General features: G+C 42.8%; 1 protein-coding gene across 1 annotated transcript in view; it reads right to left on the bottom strand.

The window, feature by feature from the left end:
• Positions 1-20,068, bottom strand: part of LOC147722718 (uncharacterized) — a 263,591-nt gene that overhangs the window by 125,532 nt on the left and 117,991 nt on the right. Inside the window, exon 2 of the mRNA XM_086965192.1 lies at positions 15,178-15,349. Within this exon, the coding sequence (XP_086821318.1) occupies positions 15,178-15,349 (172 nt within the window). The remainder of the gene's footprint in view (positions 1-15,177; positions 15,350-20,068) is intronic.

The following is a 20,068-nucleotide window of genomic DNA, read 5'->3' as shown; positions in this document are numbered from 1 at the left end:
GGATGAGTTTCACATCCGGGTTATTTTGTTGGAAACATGTGTCTTCCGTCAAAAGTTGAGCTGCTAGTCTAGCTCTCTTCCTTTCGTCGTTATTCTCTGACATTTTGCTGACAGAAAGTTTGCAGAGCAAGTTTCAAGGAAACAAAGATTAGGTGCACAATATTTTGGAACACTGTATCCTTCAACGTTGACTAATCCAAAAACTAATACATAGGGATCTCTTCCTACTAAGTTTTGGCGGATATTTACCCACTCCAGACATCTATTGGAGTTTTTACGGGAAAAGGGGTCTGTGTGAAAAGCACAACTGAGTTACTCTAGTATCTAGCGTTAAATTATCGCCTTACCAAATGTTGGGCGCCATGTGGTGTAGTTCCTATATTCCCAATAGGCTCTGTGCATTGGAATAACATAAACGAGAGTTTAGACGTAGGACTTAGGTCGACTAGGTCTCTATTGAATATGTTAGTGAAGTAGTGTGGCTCACTGGTTAGAGGCGGCAGACCCGGGAGCAGAGGACGGCCCGGGACCAGGGTTCGATTCCCGGCGCGGCAGGTTTCTGGACCAGGGTCGGCGGACTCGATAATTCTCTCGCCTCGGTGCCCACTCTGATCAGCGATCACACTCGGCAACTCTGGGCATTAGCTTGCCTCATCTTCACTAACGGCCCCACCAGACCGCCGGGGATGCCTGGTCTCACCCTGGAGATACCCATTAAGGGACCATCTCTCAGGGAAGCCAGGAAGGGTTTCGCAGTGGTCGAAGCGCCTTGGGACCCTACGGGTAAGTAGTGCGCTATATAAATGCCTATACATTTACATTTAGACTTAATTATGTGTGCCAGCTAGCTCAGAGGTCACTAGAAACTTTCTTGAGTAAACAAGAAGGTGTTAACTTTCCTGAATAGACAAGAAGGGATGAGCTTCTGACAACCATATAACATGACAACTTTGTTCCCCCTGAAATAAGGAATATCTCCAGAGTCGCGGAAACAATAGATAGCTATTTCACTCAGTCAATCGTGCATGCTTCGTTTCACCAGAAGTGCAGAGAAATAGAGAGACAGGCGTTTTCAATAAAAGGGTTATTTATTGAGCAGTCTTCTTTCTCATGCAAGAGAAATGAATTGCCACAATTGCAATACTTGTCATAAAGTAAAGTGCGTACAGTAAAATGAGTATTATGAAATAATACTGTAAAAGCATTTATATGGTTTCTAAGCCATAAGATACTTAAAATGGATAAAATACATTCAACGATAAAATAATGACTAAACGTACTCAACTGCTGTTTCTAAGATACACCTACCCCAGTGTACCTAACCTAAGCCTAGTACAGGGAAGGAGTAGATGAGTTACAGTTTTTGCCAAGAATCTGAATAAAGAATTCTCTGTGGGTCTAATCAGCTCCCTACCTTGGTTATAGAATGAAGGAGGTCTTGTATCTCTTTCTCAGGACTCGATCTCCCAGCAACCCGGAAGGGTGACCGGAAAACACTGGAGCTGGATTTTCTCGGCAGGAGAAAAGACAGCGTCTCTCTCAGTGCGTCAGCAGGGAGGGTCGGCTTCCTTCGGCACTCGCATCAGCTGGGCGTCGGGCAAGTAGATAGCCGATCTGCTCCAAACCACTGTGTGTTGCTTAAGGCAGATGCTGGTATATTTATACCTGGAAGGTGCCGAGTTTGACGTAAGGTTGGACATAAGACGTCACTAAGAACTCGCAGTTCTTTCAGGACTCCACGAGTTCTAGGACAAATCAATACAGAAGCAGGGGGAATTCCCGTGCTGCTGGAGGCTTGGTTTGTTTAAGAACGCGTTGTGCTTTCTAGGAGTCTATGGGAGTAGCCTTGCCGTATTTGGTTTGCATTGGCTATGACTTAATATGGATATGATTCTTATGCCTTTGTAAGGATATGATTTGATATAACCACTTAAGGGCATAAATCGGGAATTTTTTAATTAGGGTCCTAGATACACTCACAACACCTTGAAGATATACTGACATGTAGGACAACAAAATAGGATACAATACCAAAACCAAAGAAACAGGTGCATCTGCACTCAGGATGGCAACACCCCGCCGCTGCCCCTCATCGATGCGTAACCACCAGTGTGTAGTGTGATTTAAGTCCATGGCAGTGCCTCAACATGCCATGGTAGCCATACATGCTGGCGCAGCTTTGCCACCACATTACAGGCCTTTACAGGCCCCCCACAACAACAAAGGGCTCCGTAGATCTAATCAGCAGAGAAGTGATCAGCACTGGTGCCAGAGTGAGGGAGGTTCTGTGACTGCTGCTGCGATGAATCCCCCTGTTTCCTCCTGACGTTAGAACACTTATGGCAGAATTCCTGTGCTTCGTGGGGCAAGTCACCTACACAGAAACGTCTGTCAATGTCAACCTTCTACCTCGCTGGGTATAGCATTCCATATCGTAGCCCCAGCTTGCGTAGGGCCGCTTTCTACGCTGGGATTTCCTGTGTGCTTCCTGCACCATGGCAGTGAAGTCCAGGTACAGTGAGACATTTGATCCTTGCCACTCAAGCTGGCCCTTCTCACGTGCCAGGCGTAGCATTGTATCTTTGTACCTAAAATTTAAACAGCGGGCTTTAATTGGCCTCGGAGGGCAGCTTGTGTTGTGACACAGCCCCAAAATACGATGTGCCCGTTCAATCACAAAAGTGGTTGTGAAGGACTCAACCCCAAAGAGATCGTGAAGAGCTGCTCAAGAAAATGGTCAAGTCGTCCAGTGTTGGTAGTTTGAGCCACACCCATAATCCTCACGTTGTTCCTCTGTCTGCGGGCCTCCAAATCCTCATTCTTGATGGCAACGGCCATAAGAAGCTTTTCCAGGCGTTTGGGAGGGCTCCTTGCATGGAACAGTGAATATTAAATGAGCGGTTGACACCACTCACTCATTATTCCTTTTAATAATTTTGGTTTTGGTTATTTCAGTTCCACCTGGGACGTTAAAAGTTTGGGGCAGTGGGAAGAGATCCCTAAGTCCCACACGGCCTCTACTGGCTCCCAGCCCGTACGCAAAGTGGGTGCTGGCCGCAGCTGGCCATTTTGTTAAAGTAGGTGCCCCAGTGCCCACCCAGTGTACCCACAACATTTCCACTGCTGGGGGCTGCAGGAGGAGCCCCTGCCAGCTCTCAAGCCAGCACCCACGTTATTTCAAAGTGGATGGCCATGTGCCTAAACAGGGCATTAACAACTGGCCAAGTCATTGAGGGCCACAGGAGGAGCCATACTTGGTGTCACAGAAAGCTGGCTATATTGTTTTGCTGTGGCCTGAGCAGGAGCAGCTTATTTCTGTGCTCCTTCGGGGTGGGAGCAAAGAACTGTTCCCTGCCTGAGAAATTGCCGGCATGGAATAAAATTTACATTCTCTGTCCGCACCCTCCCTGGCAGGGAACATAGCAGTGTTCCTGGAGATTGGATCCCCAGGACACTGCTTTAATCACCGGGGTAATCTACAGCTCAGGGACGGGGACCCAATGCCCTCTTGCCCTAAAAACACAGCCCACGGGATTGGGGTCCCTAGGGTTTCTCTGAGGCACAGGAAGCGGGGCTGCATGCCCCCTTCCCTAAAAAGATTAGTTCAGCCTTAGAGGATGAGGTCTGCTAAGCCTTAAAGAGACTTGGGCTGCACGTTCTCTTCCCTAAGCTTTATAGTCGTCCTGGGGGATGGAGTTCCCGGGGCCTGTATTAGGTTAACTGAAGGGGACCGTGTGCCCCCTCCCCTAAATTGAATGTTGGCCCCAGGAGATGGGGTCACCTGAGCCTCATAATAACTTGAAGAGGGTCACCTAAAAAGAATAATTGCACCAGCCCCCTAGCCATGGCCCACCCCAAAGTTGTAAGTAAACAAAAAAATCAATTACCTATGCAAATGTGGTCCTAAAAATAACTAGGAAATATTTATACTTCATCTTTTACATCTTCCGCTCTTAAAATTCCCATAAAATCCCACTGTTCAAAGCCACCAATTTCTGTGAAACTAAGAGCTATGCTCTTTTAGTTTGATTGTGAATGATAGTGTTGATTATGTAGAATTTAAGGTTTAGGTTTCTAGCTATGAATGTAGTTTAAGTTTTTAAATGCAATCAATCACTCCATTTTAACATAGTTGCATATATTCTGCATCACTTTATAGGTTTATATCCAAAATAAACAAGATATTACTAATTGAGGGATCCCAGTACTTGCTAGTTGTAGAACCGTCAACCAGACAATTCTTCGCAAATTCTTGGCCTCCCAGCAGTGTTTAATTTGTAAAATATAAGTGCGGGTGTCTAAAGATTTGCTCAGAAGCCCATAGGTGGCACTGCTAAATGTCGGGGTTGACGAACGCCATGGCTGTATTCTCTTGATTTCACCTCATGCCTCTTTCACCTACAAGCCTACTCTCCTGGTACTTTTATTTTACTCCTGCAGGGACTTTTTCATCCCTGCTTTCTCAGGGTCTTTGTCATTTTATTCCTTCTTCTTTCCCCCTTTTTCTGTCTTTCTCTCTCTTGTTCTGCATCAGAGTCTGATGAATGAAAAATAAGGACCGGTCACAAAAAATGAGTGTCGGGGGGCTCCACCTGCAACCAACGGTACAAATTGAACACTGCTACCGGCAATTAAGGTGTGAATAATAACACTACAACAGAGGACCCCACAGATCCTAAGCTTACCGTATTTAGGCCTTCAAATTTGTATTCATTGAGGAATATGACTGGATTGCACATAGACTTAATTAAAGTGGGGCCAGAGCACGTCTGACAGTTTTGTGTATTGCAGCACATCATACATTTCATTTGAAGAGGTGTACATGTTGTCCCAGCTGCTTCGTACAAGGTTTTTATAGCATGGAGAAAATCCGTGCCAGCAGATCAGGTGTTCCAAAGTTTCACAGAAGGTACTTGTATGTATCCATGAAAAAGGAGGACCCTTCCGACCAATGTTCCCTCGAATTTATTTCCTCTGTCTGCGACAGTGCAAGATCTCTGTGCGCTGCAGCCAAGGCTGTGTGTGCCAAGCACCGCTCAAAACTTTTGTTTATAATGAGATCGAGAACAAGTGCATTTCACACTTATAGCTCTAATTAACAGGGTCTTGAGACAGTTTTGCAGTGTTGAGACATATCATCATAACATTAATTGTTTATTCTAGTTTCAGCTATACCCCAGGCTTAGACAAGGACGGGACTCAGAAGGGAGCACCATTATAAGATTTTATTGAATATTCTTGATTGGAGCAATGATCATTTGGTGAGGACTGTTGGAAGACTATGCAAGAGAATATACATTTTGCATGTTGACAATTGCATAGCACAGTTACATTTTAATGTACAACCTAATGATTACTGTCTTTGCTAAGCATAAGTGTGTGAAATGCGGCCATCCAGTCCAAAATAGACTGTGGGAAAGGGTGCCTCAGAGAAGACAAGTGCCCTCACTAGATGTGTGAAACATGTGCTACTCTCACTAGTCCTTGCCATTGTTCCAGTGCTGATAAACTCTACAAAGGTCAACTTTGTCATATAAGAGATAGGCCTTTGTCCTCATCAGCATAGCCAAGCAATTCTCCACCAGTCTAGTGATTTAGACTTGTTGTGTTCAAGAGACTAAATCCTCATTCACAGTCTGCACATGATGACTGAAATGTTGAAACGTGTCTGACAAGACACACTAATCAAAACATGCTATTGGTTAGACATTTAAGAATGGCGTATTGTATATATCAATAGCACTCAGCAAACCTGAGAAAGGAAAGATAAAATGTAGTTCTTGTGTACATTTAGCAGCTTATATGTCTGCCTTTGTGACAGACAGTTGCATCATATAGGGCCTGTACAAAACCACAAAGTAATGTGGAAGGCTGACAAAAGAGCAACATAAGAAATACTCAATTACCCTGACTATCCTCATTTCAGTACTTTTTAATGCACTGGCCCTACAATATAGCAATACAGGAGAAGGAACACCTCACAGTAGAAGGTGGACAAGCCAAGAAATTAATGAGTAGAACACTGCCGAGGTTTGGTGCTAACTCTAAATCATTCAACAAAAATGTTAGAGTAGTGCAAGGAGCATTCATAACTCAAGAAAGTATTTCCTTAACACACAGAAATGTTTCACCTTACATTCCTGACCCCAGCTTAATAACAATGAATGCTACTGAACTAAGAGGCAAGTCCATTATAATATATACATTAGTTGGTGGCTTGATTTGTGCTTTAGCTGGAGAAATCTTTTAGACTATTAAATTAAAAACACCAAGGTTTCTATATTGCGCACATCTTGTACTCACGTTTTTTGAAGGTGGTCCTTTATAATAAACAAAATGGACGTGCAGTGAAATATAGTATTTTCATTGGATCACACAATTTAATTAAGCAGGGATTGTGTGCTCCAAAAATAAACAAGTATTAGCAAAGCCAAGAGACCTGGTGCTAGCCGCTGCCTTTAGGCTTTCGCAATTTGTTTTTTTTCTGTTTTGGTTTTTCAGAAATTCTTTTGGGGGTAAGCTGGTGTGACCACGTCAAGCTAAAAAAATGTGAATACATTTACAATACATATACAATAAATTTGAATATTTCTTGGTCTGCAAGTAACACACATTACTAGTTCCTGGCTCTGAAAATAACTACTTTTTGTGTGGCTGTACTCCTGAAATTTTATATGCTGGAACAGGTGGAAATAAAATGTGAATAACACAACAACAGACTAATGGAGAACGCCTGACTGAAAAGCCCTATAACTATGTATCACACACAATTTTCATAAAATCAAAAGTTCTTGGATAACACCAGACCTAAAAAAGCAAAAAAGCCAATTTCCCTGCCGTATGCTACTAGCCTCTTTGCTAATGCATATTATATTGTTTTTGTAAATGTTTAGCTTCCTCATACAAAGGTCCATTCTGAACCTGAATGACTTGTCGGTTAGGGTGGTTGGAGCGGGCATAAGGGAGATAGAGAGCGATGGGCAGATTATATGGCCTGAAAGTGTGTGTATGATTAGCAAGACTGTAGGAGAAGGTGAGTAAAAGAATGTTTGCCAGTTTCTATATATTCCATGAAATGATAGTATTTGCACATTCTGTGCTGTACAAAAGCTGAATAAAAATACCCACGACCAATAGAATTAAGGAGTAGGGAAAAGCACCAAATTATGTGGCAGGGTTGACTAAATTATCCGGCAAGATTAGCAAAATTATGTGGCATGCTACAGCACATTTTTTCTAATGTTGCTTAATAATGTTATAATTTTTCTTTATACATGGTAATCCTGTCTTGGCAATGATTTAACCTCATTACTACCAGTTTACTAACTAAGTACAAAAATAAGCAACTGAAAGATGACCAGCTAACCGTTGCAAAGGGCCTTTGATGCACGCAAACATCACCCGACACGAACACATCAGCCAACACCCACGAAGTCTCCACCCGCTGCCCGTGGAGAAAAGAGTCACATTCAAAATCCTCACTCACGCCTACAAATGACTGCAGCTGGGTCCATGTTTCTCCATACATATTAAGTATGGTAATTTTATTATTTTTCACGTTACTGCAGAGTGACCACATGCTAGTCCTGACGAATGCCACAAACTATTAGTCATTAAGGCAGAAACATGTTGACCTGACATATAGGGAACATCCAGACCCCTATTTTCACACTGTTTTTACTTCCATCCACTTAGGACAATCATTAAAGTTTTGTGTCCTTTGTGGAGATAGTTTTAACTCACTATTTTCTTTCCATTTTTGCACTCTGCTCCTCACTCATCATAACATTGGATGTAATTAAAACACCTCACGCTCCTCTCCGGAGGGAGAGTTGTAGCCCACACCGTGCACCTTGCAGTCACAGTGTGCAAGAGGGAATCCAATGATGAAGCATGTCACCTTCGGGTGAGTGAGTGATCTCGTCTTTAAGACAATGATTGTCCCTTTAAGGCATGATTCTCCTTATTTCTTTTCCCTTGTAATACTTTTCTGGTGTCAACGTACGATTTGGATATAGTTGTCATAACTATCCAGGTATTTTTTGTGAGAATTATAATTTTTCTTTACACATGGTAATCCTGTCTTTGCAATGATTTCACCTCATTACTACTAGTTTACCAACCAAGTACAGAAATAAGCAACTGAAAGATGACCAGCTAACTGTTGCAAAGGGCCTTTGATACACGCAAACATCCCCCGACCCTAACACATCAGCCAACAGCCACGAAGTCTCCACTGGCTGCCCACGGAGAAAAGAGTCACGTTCAAAATCCTCATTCATGCCTACAAATGCCTACACAACAACGGACCCAAATACCTCAACTACAGAATCAACTTCCACGTATCTAAAAGAAACATCAGATCTTCCGACCTCTCACTGGCCGAAACCCCGTGCATTAACAGAGCCAGAGTAGGAGAAAGATCCTTCTCTCACATTGCAGCCAAGACCTGGAACGAGCTACCGACAGACATCAGAGGTGCCCCCTCCCTGAACACCTTCAGGAAGACCCTCAAGACCTGGCTCTTCGGCTAAACAGATCTGCGTACCCCCCCCCCCCCCCCTCAGCGCCTTGAGACCCTCAGTGGTGAGTAGTGTGCCTACAATTCCATGATTGATTGATATGTCACAATGTTTTAGTAACTTTTGATCTGTTCAAGCTAGAACCAATTATTTTTTGGGTTAAATCTGCAGTTTATATGGCAGATGGTAAATTATGTGGCTAATCCATAATTATGCACAAAAAAGCAGTGGCCACAGAAAAGCATGATTTTTGTGTTCCAGGCCATTATACTTGTGATGCTGCATTGTGCCATGTGTTTGTTCAAGTCCATCCTGCACTGGTTTAGCCTAGTGATTCATGTGTTACCTAGGAGTGTGTAAAGGAAGACAAGGAGGTCCACAGATGTAGAGCAGTAGAAATCTATGCTAGGAGTTTTACAGGCCAGTCACATATTTCATAGCTCCTGTAGAAATGTGGAGTGCCCAACAGGGATGGGAATGGGACAAAAGTGATATCGACAACTTGGATAGCTATGCCACCCCTCCTCCACATTTAATTGGCAAACTGTATAGGCTATTAAACAAACACAAGTCTTTTTTTTGTACAGCACTCTTTATGAATGGAAGTGTTTAGACATGCTTTCATATGTGATAAAGAACAAACAGAATACTTAGTGAAAATGTATTGAGTATTATCTCACAACCATACAATTTTTATAGATCTACTCATTGTTCACTCACACTCAGTTCTGTGATATGCATGTTACACACCTTTGTAGCAGGCACATTAACCCTTTGCTTTACCTTAGGAGAGCTAAAACTGCTACTAGACAAATCCCCACTCTCTCTCCAGCTGTAACATTAATCACCAGAGTTATTATGACACTTTTATTGTTTCATGACCTCTGCTGGACACCCAAGGAAATCTGTAGCACCTGCTTTTAAAACTAAATGTTATTTTGGACACCGCATCCTCCAAACCCACACGGTCAGTGCCAGGTATGACTGCACCAAGGGCTAAAGCTGCACAGCAACAGAACAATGCCATAAAAATCAGAGATATCCATCAGATGTTATTATTTTAAACAAAAAAAACTGTAAAATTAAATGGCAATATTTACCTGGTTCACAGTCTGATCCTAAAACACAGCAATTTAATTTTAGCAACCTCGACCAGGACCTGGAGACATTCCATACCTGAAAGTATAGCAGTGGGGGAGGTGGTGAGGGGGTCATGGGGAGAGAGAAAACATGGCCTGCACTATAAGGAGCTGTTTTAGAGCTAACAAAGGTCCTAAGCTTTTGGTAGTTATGACATATAGTGATAAACACAGACTTACGATAAAGGCTATGTATCTTTTCTCCAACGTCCAGCCGGACAGGGAGATTTTTATTATGAAGATTTGGTGAATATGTACAAGATTTAAGAAGTGGAGCAAGCCACATTTAACTGGGCACACGCCTGTACCGAGTCAGAGGAAAAGGAAGAAGCTGGGGGCTCACAACACGGGAAACCTCACCCGGCCCGGACACGGAAAGGATTGACAGATTGATAGCTCTTTCTTGATTCTGTGGGTGGTGGTGCATGGCCGTTCTTAGTTGGTGGAGTGATTTGTCTGGTTAATTTCGATAACGAACGAGACTCCTCCATGCTAATTAGTTACGCGACCCCCAGCTCATTCCTTTTCCTCTGACATGCAAAGTGGGCCCCAAGATGATCGCTATCTCCTACTAGCTGTCGCTAACTGGTGTTAGCGAAGGCTGGGTGATAGGGCGATAAAATTATCGCCGCTTTAGCGGGAAAAAGTCCCGCAAAGGCGGCGATAATGGCCCTTGGTATGTATGTATTTGTATGTATTTGAGCTTGTAAAGCGCACTGCTACCCGTAGGTTTCCTGGCGCTGTATAATGCTGGTGAACCCGTCCTGGCTTTCCCTGTGAGATAGTCCCTATTGGGCACCCCCAAGATGAAGCCAGGCATCCCCGGCGTTGATGGGGCCGTTTGTGGAGATTAAGCGAGCTATTGCCCAGAGTTGCTGAGTGGGACCCATGGTTAGAGTGCCACCGAAGGTGAGATTTATCGAGCCCGCTGACATATTGGCCCAAGACCCTGCCGCGTCGGGAATTGAACCCTGGTCCCGGGCCGACCTCTGCTTCCGGGTCTGCCGCCTCTAACCAGTGAGCCACACTACTCCAGGTAATATGCCCCCACGTCTCTTGTGAAGCAGAGATGTGTGTGCTTTGACAGACTGTGAGTGCGCTTGAGAAAGTCCCTGTGCGTGCACGCAGCTTACGGGGAACAATGACTCAGATCATTCTCAGTCCAATGATATCTATTTTATACCCTTGACAGAGAATATCTGCCTAGTGTTACACTATTGCCCTCAGTCGCTGCACAGTGGTAGAGCTCAATGTAAAGGACCCACTAGAGGCACTTACCCACTTCCTACTACCACTTAAAGTGCAGAACAGGAACTAAGCATGCATGTATGGTATTTCTATAGCACAAATCTGGAGAGATGTTCAAGGTCAAACTGGTAACTTAAATCCTAGGGGGAAAACACAAGCTGGTGGTGCCCACAACATCATTAGAGAGTAAGAGATAAAGAGAGTTTCTACAAAAGCTCATACTCAGATAAAGTGGCCATTGCTTTAGTTTCAACCTCCTTAAATTCTGTGGCTGAGGGTCTAACTACGAGTTTAGCAGTCCATAGGACCGACAAACCCACGGTGGAGATGCTGTGGCGATTGGGGACAGCTGTATCAGTGGTCCGACCACCGTTTTACAACTATGACGGTTGGACTGCCATTGGACTACAGCAACCACCAGGGATATACAATCCCTGGTGGTGGTGTAGCGGTCTGAGGGCTGCAATATGCTGGCGCTGCTGCGGCTGCACCGCCAAGTATATGATGTGCTTCCTCACTGCCACAGATTTCATGGCGCTGTGGCAGTAAGGACACTCACTTGCAGACAAGAGGTGAATATTCAGGCTAGCAGTCACGAAGCTATGGCATTCTCAGTGTCCATTAACACCAATATTCTACTCGGTGGGGTCATTATCTATAACCCACCAGGCTGCACGTCTGATTTTAATACTCAACTCCTTGCGCAAGTCATGCCAGTCTGTCTTCACAACAAAAATATTCTGCTCCTAGGGGACTTTAACATTCACTTTGATGATAGTATTAACCCCCTTGCTATACAGTTAGTAGAGAATATGGAAATCCTACAGCTATCCCAGAGAATCGAACAGCCAACACACAAGGCTGGACATATCCTAGACTTGGTGTTTTCCAATACAAATCCAATCTTCAATAAAGAGATAAAGTCCATGGCGTGGACGGTTCACTCACTGATTGTGTTCAACATCCACCTACCTGTTAAAAATACCAGACTTTCAAATCCAGTAGCGACCCAAAGAAGGAGTTGGACAAACTTTAATATAGAAACTTTTCAGCAACACTTCACCTATTCCAATGCAGGAAAAACTAACATTAACGAAGAAACAGATATGCTTCAGGACCACATCTCGAAGGCACTTGAGCATTGCTCAGTGCTTCGCTCTAATACCAAACCCAGGCGTACCACGTCAGAAAAATGGTATGGGCCAGAACTAAAGGCACTAAAAAGAAAATGCACACTGCTTGAACACAACTGGAGACTAACAAGAACTCAAGACACCAGAAGGGCATATAAGAAGGAACTCACACAATATACTAAAGCCATTAGGAAAGCAAAGAAGTAATACTTCTCTCGCAGAATAACAGAAAATAAAGACGTGTCTAAAGAACTCTACAAAATAGTCAAAGAACTATGCAGTCCTACCAGCCTCTCATCAAATCTGACTCCCTCACAAGTAGGCTGCAATAAAATGAACAACTTTTTCTGTGAGAAAATTGACACAATTTATTCTTCTTTTTCCAACTTCAATTCGGATGGCACAGAGGACCTTGAGTCGCCCCTCCCCCTGGTCTGTTGTTCTAGCTTTGGCCCATTCTCGGAAGAAGAAGTGGGCAAAGTTATGCTTGAAATTAAATCAGGCTCCCCTCTTGACCCTTGTCCCCACCATATCTTTTTGCAACTCACCCCAATAATCTGCCCAGCAGTGACTCAATTGCTGAACCACTCGCTAGAAGCCGCGGAATTCCCAATCAGCTGGAAGAACGCCACAGTTACCCTTCTCCTAAAAAAAACAGGTTTAGACATCAATAATCCAGCCAATTACAGACCCATATCTCAACTACCTTATTTATCTAAAGTACTTGAAAAACTGGTTAATAGGCAACTGGCCAGTTTTCTTGAAACAAACAACTTATTAAATATCTCACAAACAGGTTTCAGGGCCAACAACAGCACAGAAACTACACTCCTGTCTGTGCTGGACAACATCAGAATGCATGTGGATCAGGGAAAAACAGTTGCCTTGATACTATTGGATCTCTCGGCGGCATTTTATAACGTACCACACAAACTGCTATTAAGAACTTTGGCAGCAAAAGGCATCCGAGACAAAGCACTGGGGTGGTTGCAATCCTTCCTATCGGACAGAACGCAATCTGTGCGCATGGGCAATTTCTCATCCCCGCACCGGAACATCAAATACGGGGTCCCACAGGGGGCTTCATTAAGCCCAACGTTGTTCAACGTATTAGTGTCTTCCTTGGCAGCAATAGGCAGAAAGTGGGGTGTCGAAATCTGCTCGTATGCAGACGACACCCAACTAACTGTAATCCTTGACGAGAGGAATGACCCCAAGGAGAGGCTACGAAACTGTCTTTCAGAACTGTCTGACTGGATGCACAACCATTGTCTCAAATTGAATGCAGACAAATCAGAAATATTGCTATTTGGTGGGCACACTCACTTGTGGAATGACAGCTGGTGGCCTGAATCCCTGGGCACTCCACCGACTCCGACACTAACAGCAAGAAATCTAGGAATAATGATGGACACTACCCTGTCTATGAAATCTCACGTATCCTCTATATGCGGCAAAGGATTTGCTGTATTAAAGATGCTTAAAAGAGTCTTCCTTTGGATTCCAACAGAGTGCAAAAGGATCCTGGTTCAGTCACTACTAATGAGCAGGCTGGACTATGGAAATTCCCTGTTCGTAGGCATGGCAGAATATCTCTTCACCAAATTACAAATAGTGCAGAATGCAGCGGCTAAGGCCGTTTGCAAGAAAAGAAAGTTTGACTCTGCCAAGAGCTGCCTAAATGAACTTCATTGGTTGCCATGAACAAGAGAGCAACTTTCAAAATGATGTGTATAACACATAGAGCACTGCACAATACAGGTCCACTTATTCTTAGAAACAGGATTCAGTTCTAAGCTCCAACCCGAAATCTTCGCTCTCAATTCACGGCAAGAGCAAGAACTACTCGGGTGAAGAGAGCTAGGATGGGGGAGCGTGCCTTCTCCCACTTAGCCGCAATCAAATGGAACGAATTGCCCGCGGCTCTCAGACTCACCGACTGCCACCGGGCATTTAGGAAACATCTCAAAACCTTCCTCTTCCCTAAACCGGACTAAACTAGCTCAACCTATGCGAATTTCCTCCACGCATCATAGCTGCTATAGCGCCGTGATATCCTACTCTGGATGATTGTTAGCGCTTTATAAGTAATAAAAATACAATACAATACAATACTAAGGTGGCCCTACAGGACCCCCTGTTCCCTCATGCTTGAGGATTCATGCGGGGGGCACATGATGTGCCCCTCTGTCCGCATGCTCCCCCTTTTCTGCACGGCATGAACAACACAGTCCATGCTGTGCAGTAACAGGCTTTGGCAATCCCATTCCTGAGCCGTTTTAATAGGCACTGCCGTGGGAACACCAAAGAACTTCTTCCCAGACCATGAGATAACTCATAATCTGGCGGGTGGCCTGCGGTGAGGTTTGGCTGTGTAGGAGAATGTCGGTTGCGTGCCGCCCTGCTTCAATACTGCCAAACTCATAAACAGGTTCTCAGGCATGAATACTATAATGTGTTGAACTCTGAGAGAGATGAGAGAAGTCGTTTTGGCAATCGGGGAAAATAAAACAATATTAAAAGGTGCTAATCTGCTAACTTCTTCTTTTGTTTTGTAATCTAGAATTTCGAGTAGGTAATATTATGGTAGCTAAAATATAGAGTATAAAAATATCAAACAGTGACTGCATATAGTGAAGTTTAGAGTTACTATTCTTTACTCCACGTTTACATACCTTGAAGATATATATGTATTTTCAAGAAACACAGATGTGGAGTTAGGTTAGTCCCTAATCAATATTCCGGACTCTTGACAATCAGAATCAAATATGGCTGTCTACATTCAGGGCACACCCCTATTTAGGCTGTAAATGTACACATCGCTTCGAATGCATTATCCTGGTCTTTTGGACACATCGATATAGGAGATGGAACCCTTAATGGCAGACCGCAACAAAAAAAATCCAATTTTTAAATCTAAATAACCTAAAAGAGGAACTGAGAGTCTCGTAATTTAAAAATACTAATAGTCTTGGACATTCACTGCTTGTAACAAAAAAAAGGTTTTTACAGACACACAAGACCTAAACAACATGTTGCCACTTTTAATTAAGGAAAATTTTAAATAGCAAATCTAGAACAATAGATTTGTGCATACATTTTTTTTTGTCAGAAATAAATAACGTCGAACCTCACCTTCTCCTCCTGTTATGATAAAGGATTTTCATTCGAAAACCTTTTGCTCTGAGAGCAATACTGTAACCAACCCGACCCATTCCGATGATTCCAAGGGTGGCTTCTGTGACGTCATCGACATACCAGTTTATGTGAAATGGCAGAGTTTCTGGTGAGGTTATCATTTCAATTCCTGAAAGCAACAAATAGTAGAAAAGAAGATTAATATGAAGCGAATTATTATATTTTTATCTTGCAGTTTTATATAGAGCAATCTTGGCCCGAGGGCATTAGAACATAATACAACAGAAGCAGATTATTTACACGTTTGTTTATTTATGACTGCGCTATTTAATTACAGACTCGTGGATGCACAGTGGGGGCTGTCTCCCAACCGCCCTATTACAATAGGGGCGGTTGGACCGCCATTTCTCCTCCACAGCCGTCGGGCAGTCAGGAGGCATAAAATGCTTGGCAGGACCGCTGCGGTCAAGCAAAGCATCACCGCATCACCTCAAGTTTCACCGCCATGAACACCGTGGCAGAGAGGAAACATCCCATTGTGCCTCGGCCCCATATGGGTGCACACAGGGGGCACTGTGTGCGCTTGCACACCTATTCCTGCATAGTATGAACTTTACAGTCCATGACGTGCAGACAATGTTTTCAGGGCACTGCTGTGGGAACGTCAAAACAAAAGCCGGCTAGACATGAGGTACACTCATAATCCACAGGGGGATCAAACACGACTTTGGTGGTGCTGCAGGGGCAGGTCCCTGTGCCGCACTACCAAAGGCGTAATCAGGCCCTGAGTGACAGCCCAAAATGTTGAACTCAGGCGGGATTCAAACATGGTTTTGCAATTCCATGGCCAGCAGATTTAGCCTTTAGGTCACATTCCAAAAACATGGAATATAATGAACATTTCATTCAATAAAAGATCAGTATGGAATTCTTTGTCACCATAAGGAGATTCCCTGTCACTATTACTGATTTCACTGCCTTCCTTGCTTCTACTTGCACTAATACTAGTAAAGTATGCTACTGCATGTACTTTTCACAATAGTGCCAATTGATGTATCATACACAGGGCCACTGGAGTTATTCTGCAGGGGATGGCCAAATTATGCTGCAGGGTTGAGTAAATTATCCAGCAAAAAAAGGCAAATTATGTGAAGCAGTGCTGCACATTTTGTGATAGTATTGCCTCATTATTTGTAATTTTTACACTTCTTAACACCGTTTAAGCAGTGGTTATACCTCATTAGTACCCGTTTACACCCAAATATAGCAATAAGCAACATAAAAGGTGACCAATGGAGCTTTGAAAAGTGCTTTTCACTGTATGGCAACATGTGTTGTTGTGTTTTTAGTAATGTTTGAACTGTTTGAACTATAAACACATTTTATTGTTAAAATCTGAAGATTATGCAGATGATGATGGATTATGTAGCAAATGCAGCAAATCTATACTTATATGAAAAATGCTGTGGCCACACAATCGCATAAATCCAGTGACCCTGATCATACATCCTCCTATCAATGCTATGAGTAGTCAGCACTACTGATATCCAGGCAAAAAGAGGCAGTTTGAAGGACTTTATCATTTTTCGATCTCTGACCAGCCTGGGATAGACTTGGATAAGTGACAATGCCAAAGATCTCAAGTCTTTGAAAATTGCTGCATCAGTAGTCCTTATTAACTTCTTTTATTATTTGTCATTGTTTCACCTCAATATTTGTGAACAACATGTGGGCCCTACCTAGTCACAAAAAACTATTTAGTCAACTTTTAATTGACTTCTCCTTCTTTTAAATGATATTCTGCCCAGAGTGGAAAGAAGAGAAGTAGGACTTGTTCCCTAACCTTCAAAGATTCCTGTCACTGACACCTACAACACTCATCCCCAAAATTCAATTACATTTTTTAGTGAGCCATTCTGCTATAAAAAAAATAAGGAAAACAGTTACCAATTTAAGCACCTCAAGTCAACTCTAATCATTTATATGGAGTCTCATAAAGATGTACTTGATAGGCAACACTTTTTGTCATTCGTGCTCATAAATAGTAGGATTTCACAGATATCTTTAAGTTTTAATTGTAATTTACTTGAGGTTGATAAGAAATTCCTTGGCATTGAACTAAACAACTGGCATGAACCATAAGTTGCAAAAAACTCAGCTTTATATTTCTGAGAGCCCACATGATATTTTAAACAGAAAAGGCATGTCAAGACTGTCCATTTATAAGATAAGGCTAGTATCAATATATTGACTATAGAATGAGTAATGTAGCTTGTGCCCTGAGGCAAAATTACAAAAGTACCCATGTGACTTGTGCCAGTCAACTTATTCTTCTCTTATATGGCATCTACATTCTTACTTAGGCACCTTGGAGAACAAACTTGCACATGTATTGAAACCCAAATAGTCTGCCAATTTAAGGCATAACTTTGAGGTAACAAGGACATAGTTGGGGATAACCAGAGCAAAAGGCTCTAATAATTCTCTCATAATAAGATTAATAAAGTGAGTGGGCCCTTTTAAATAGGGACGTAATAACGTTACCTCATCACTTCCCACTGCAGCACAATGGTAAATATGCACCCGCATGCCGCACAGGATGTGCGTCAAATATTAAACAAGCATTGACATGTCCTGTTGACAGATGACAGTTTGCAGAAAAATCTTAACAGCTACCCTGAGATCACTTTTAAGAAAAGCCGCTCACTACGAGATGAATTGAGTTGCAATATAGTAACCAGCTGTGCAAAGGTTAATAGTGTGGGTTGCCCCGGATTTCGGTGCTGCAAAAATTGTAAAGCTTGCAGAAACAGTACAGATTGCATCAAACTTTCAATTTCCAACTCTAGCGGAGAATTTGTGATAAAAAAATCATTAACTTGTAACACCATTTATTGCGTATTTTCTCTTATTTGCCCTTGTAATAAGTTATACATAGGGAGCAAGATACATTGTGCTAAAAAAAGAGTACATATCCGTGCTATACGGCATAACAAGACAGTATACGGAAGCACACCACTTCTATAACCACCACTTTCAAGATGAAAAGTTATTGAGAATGGTAGTAATTGATGCAGTGTTCAACAGTGTGAGGGGTGGTAATCGTGAACTCTCACCACGTAAGCTTGAATCAAGGTATATTATTGAATTTGAAACCAGGACACCAAGTGGTTTGAATTCAAGTGGTTCAAAGGTTCAAAGGTTTTTTTATTTGCATAATTAGTTAAAATTATTACAAAATTTGCATAATAAAATAACGATACAAAATTTATTAAAAAAATTACTAAAATTGTTGTCTCTCGGCTATTGTTTTGTTTGGGGGCGGGGCTTGTGAGGTCCTAGGGTTAAGCACGCCCTGTTTGCCCTGTTTGCCCACGAACTGGATGGTCCTCATATTCTATTAGGTCTAAAAGTTTTCTTGCTTCTGCCAAGAATTTGACTCCACGGCATACTAGGATTATGTTGGAACCACTGAGCCAGCTTGTGACTGCGTGTCTGCAGGATCGAATGTTGAGAGCATTAAAGATGGGTTTCAATAAGAGTCGTCTCTGACTTATCAGGGCCGGACATAAGCAGAAAAGGTGGACAAGTGTTTCGGTGTTGTACCCACAAAGGCGACATTGATTCGTCTGGTGTGAGGATTTCCAGGACGGTAGTAAATCCTTTGTGACATGCATCCCCATCCGATAGGCTGTAAAAGACTTTTTTAGATGACCACTGAAGTGGGATGTTAGATATGTGTGTGTTTTTGGGGTTGTGAAGCTGTTCAGGATGGTCCAGGCATGCCGCCGTTTTGCCAATAACTCTTTGTCCTCAAAAAAAGATTTCCATTTTGCTGCTGTATTGGCTGATTTTTTTAGACTTACTTTATCTGTCCCTGATTTCCAAGCGACTGCTAGCTCTAACTTTTCCACGCAGAATGTCAAATACTTTCCCCAATTGTTCATGGATTCAGTTTCCCCTCGTTTTTTAATTTCCTCCCAGCTTAGCCAGTCCAAGGAGTCTGGATCTGCAGATCTAAGTTTGTGGCAGAAGTTCACGAAGCCGCTCATGCTCCGGAACTTCTGATTTTGCAGTCCAAATTCGAGCCTGACTTGTGCGGCTGAAGCAGATTTGGGAAGATTGAAGACCGCTTTATAAATTTTAATTTGTAGTTCATTCAAAAGGTCCACCTCCTTACCGCACCACGTGACTAAGCCATAGGATAAAGTGGGCATAATCTGTGCAGCCATTGTTTTTAATAAATGATTGTAATTGGGGCAGTCCATTTTTTCCTTTAGAGAGCGATACGCGAAGATTAAAGATTGTACTTTTGCTTTGAGTGCTATTTTGTGGTCCTTATAATTTGCTCCTTTAGATTATTGTAATGCCCAAGTACTTATAGTGTTCTTGTTCTTTCACTGGTGCCCCTTGGGCCATCCATTTGTACTTTAGGTTTTGCCGGTCAACTAGGCGGACCACTTTAGTTTTCTCTTTGTTAAGTGCTAGGCCTTCCCGTTCTAGGTACAGAGTTAATTTATTAATAGCTCTTTGTAAGCCAATAGGTGTCTTGCTCAATAATACAATATCGTCGGCATATTGTAAATAGTATATTGGATTGTTTGCCAAAAATGGAGGATGGTTGTCTGCTGATTCGATCGCGCTTGTGAGGTCAGAGAGAAAAAGGTTAAAAAGGGTAGGGGCTAGTACACAGCCTTGCTTTAAGCCTTGGGGCGTTTGGATGCTACTGGTGGTACTGCCACCCTTTCCCAACTTTACTCTTACCCAAGTATGGTAATGAAGAGCTTTGATGGCTCTTAGGAGTTGGTAAGGCATCCCCCAACTCTCTAGTTTGCTCCACAAGCGCACTCTGTTTACCCGATCGAAGGCAGACTTGATGTCTATGAAA

The sequence above is a fragment of the Lissotriton vulgaris genome, chromosome 4_1, assembly GCF_964263255.1.
Source record: "Lissotriton vulgaris chromosome 4_1, aLisVul1.2, whole genome shotgun sequence".
Lineage (NCBI taxonomy): Eukaryota > Metazoa > Chordata > Amphibia > Caudata > Salamandridae > Lissotriton > Lissotriton vulgaris.
Note: the sequence above shows the minus strand (reverse complement) of the source record. Positions and strands in the feature narration are given on the sequence as shown.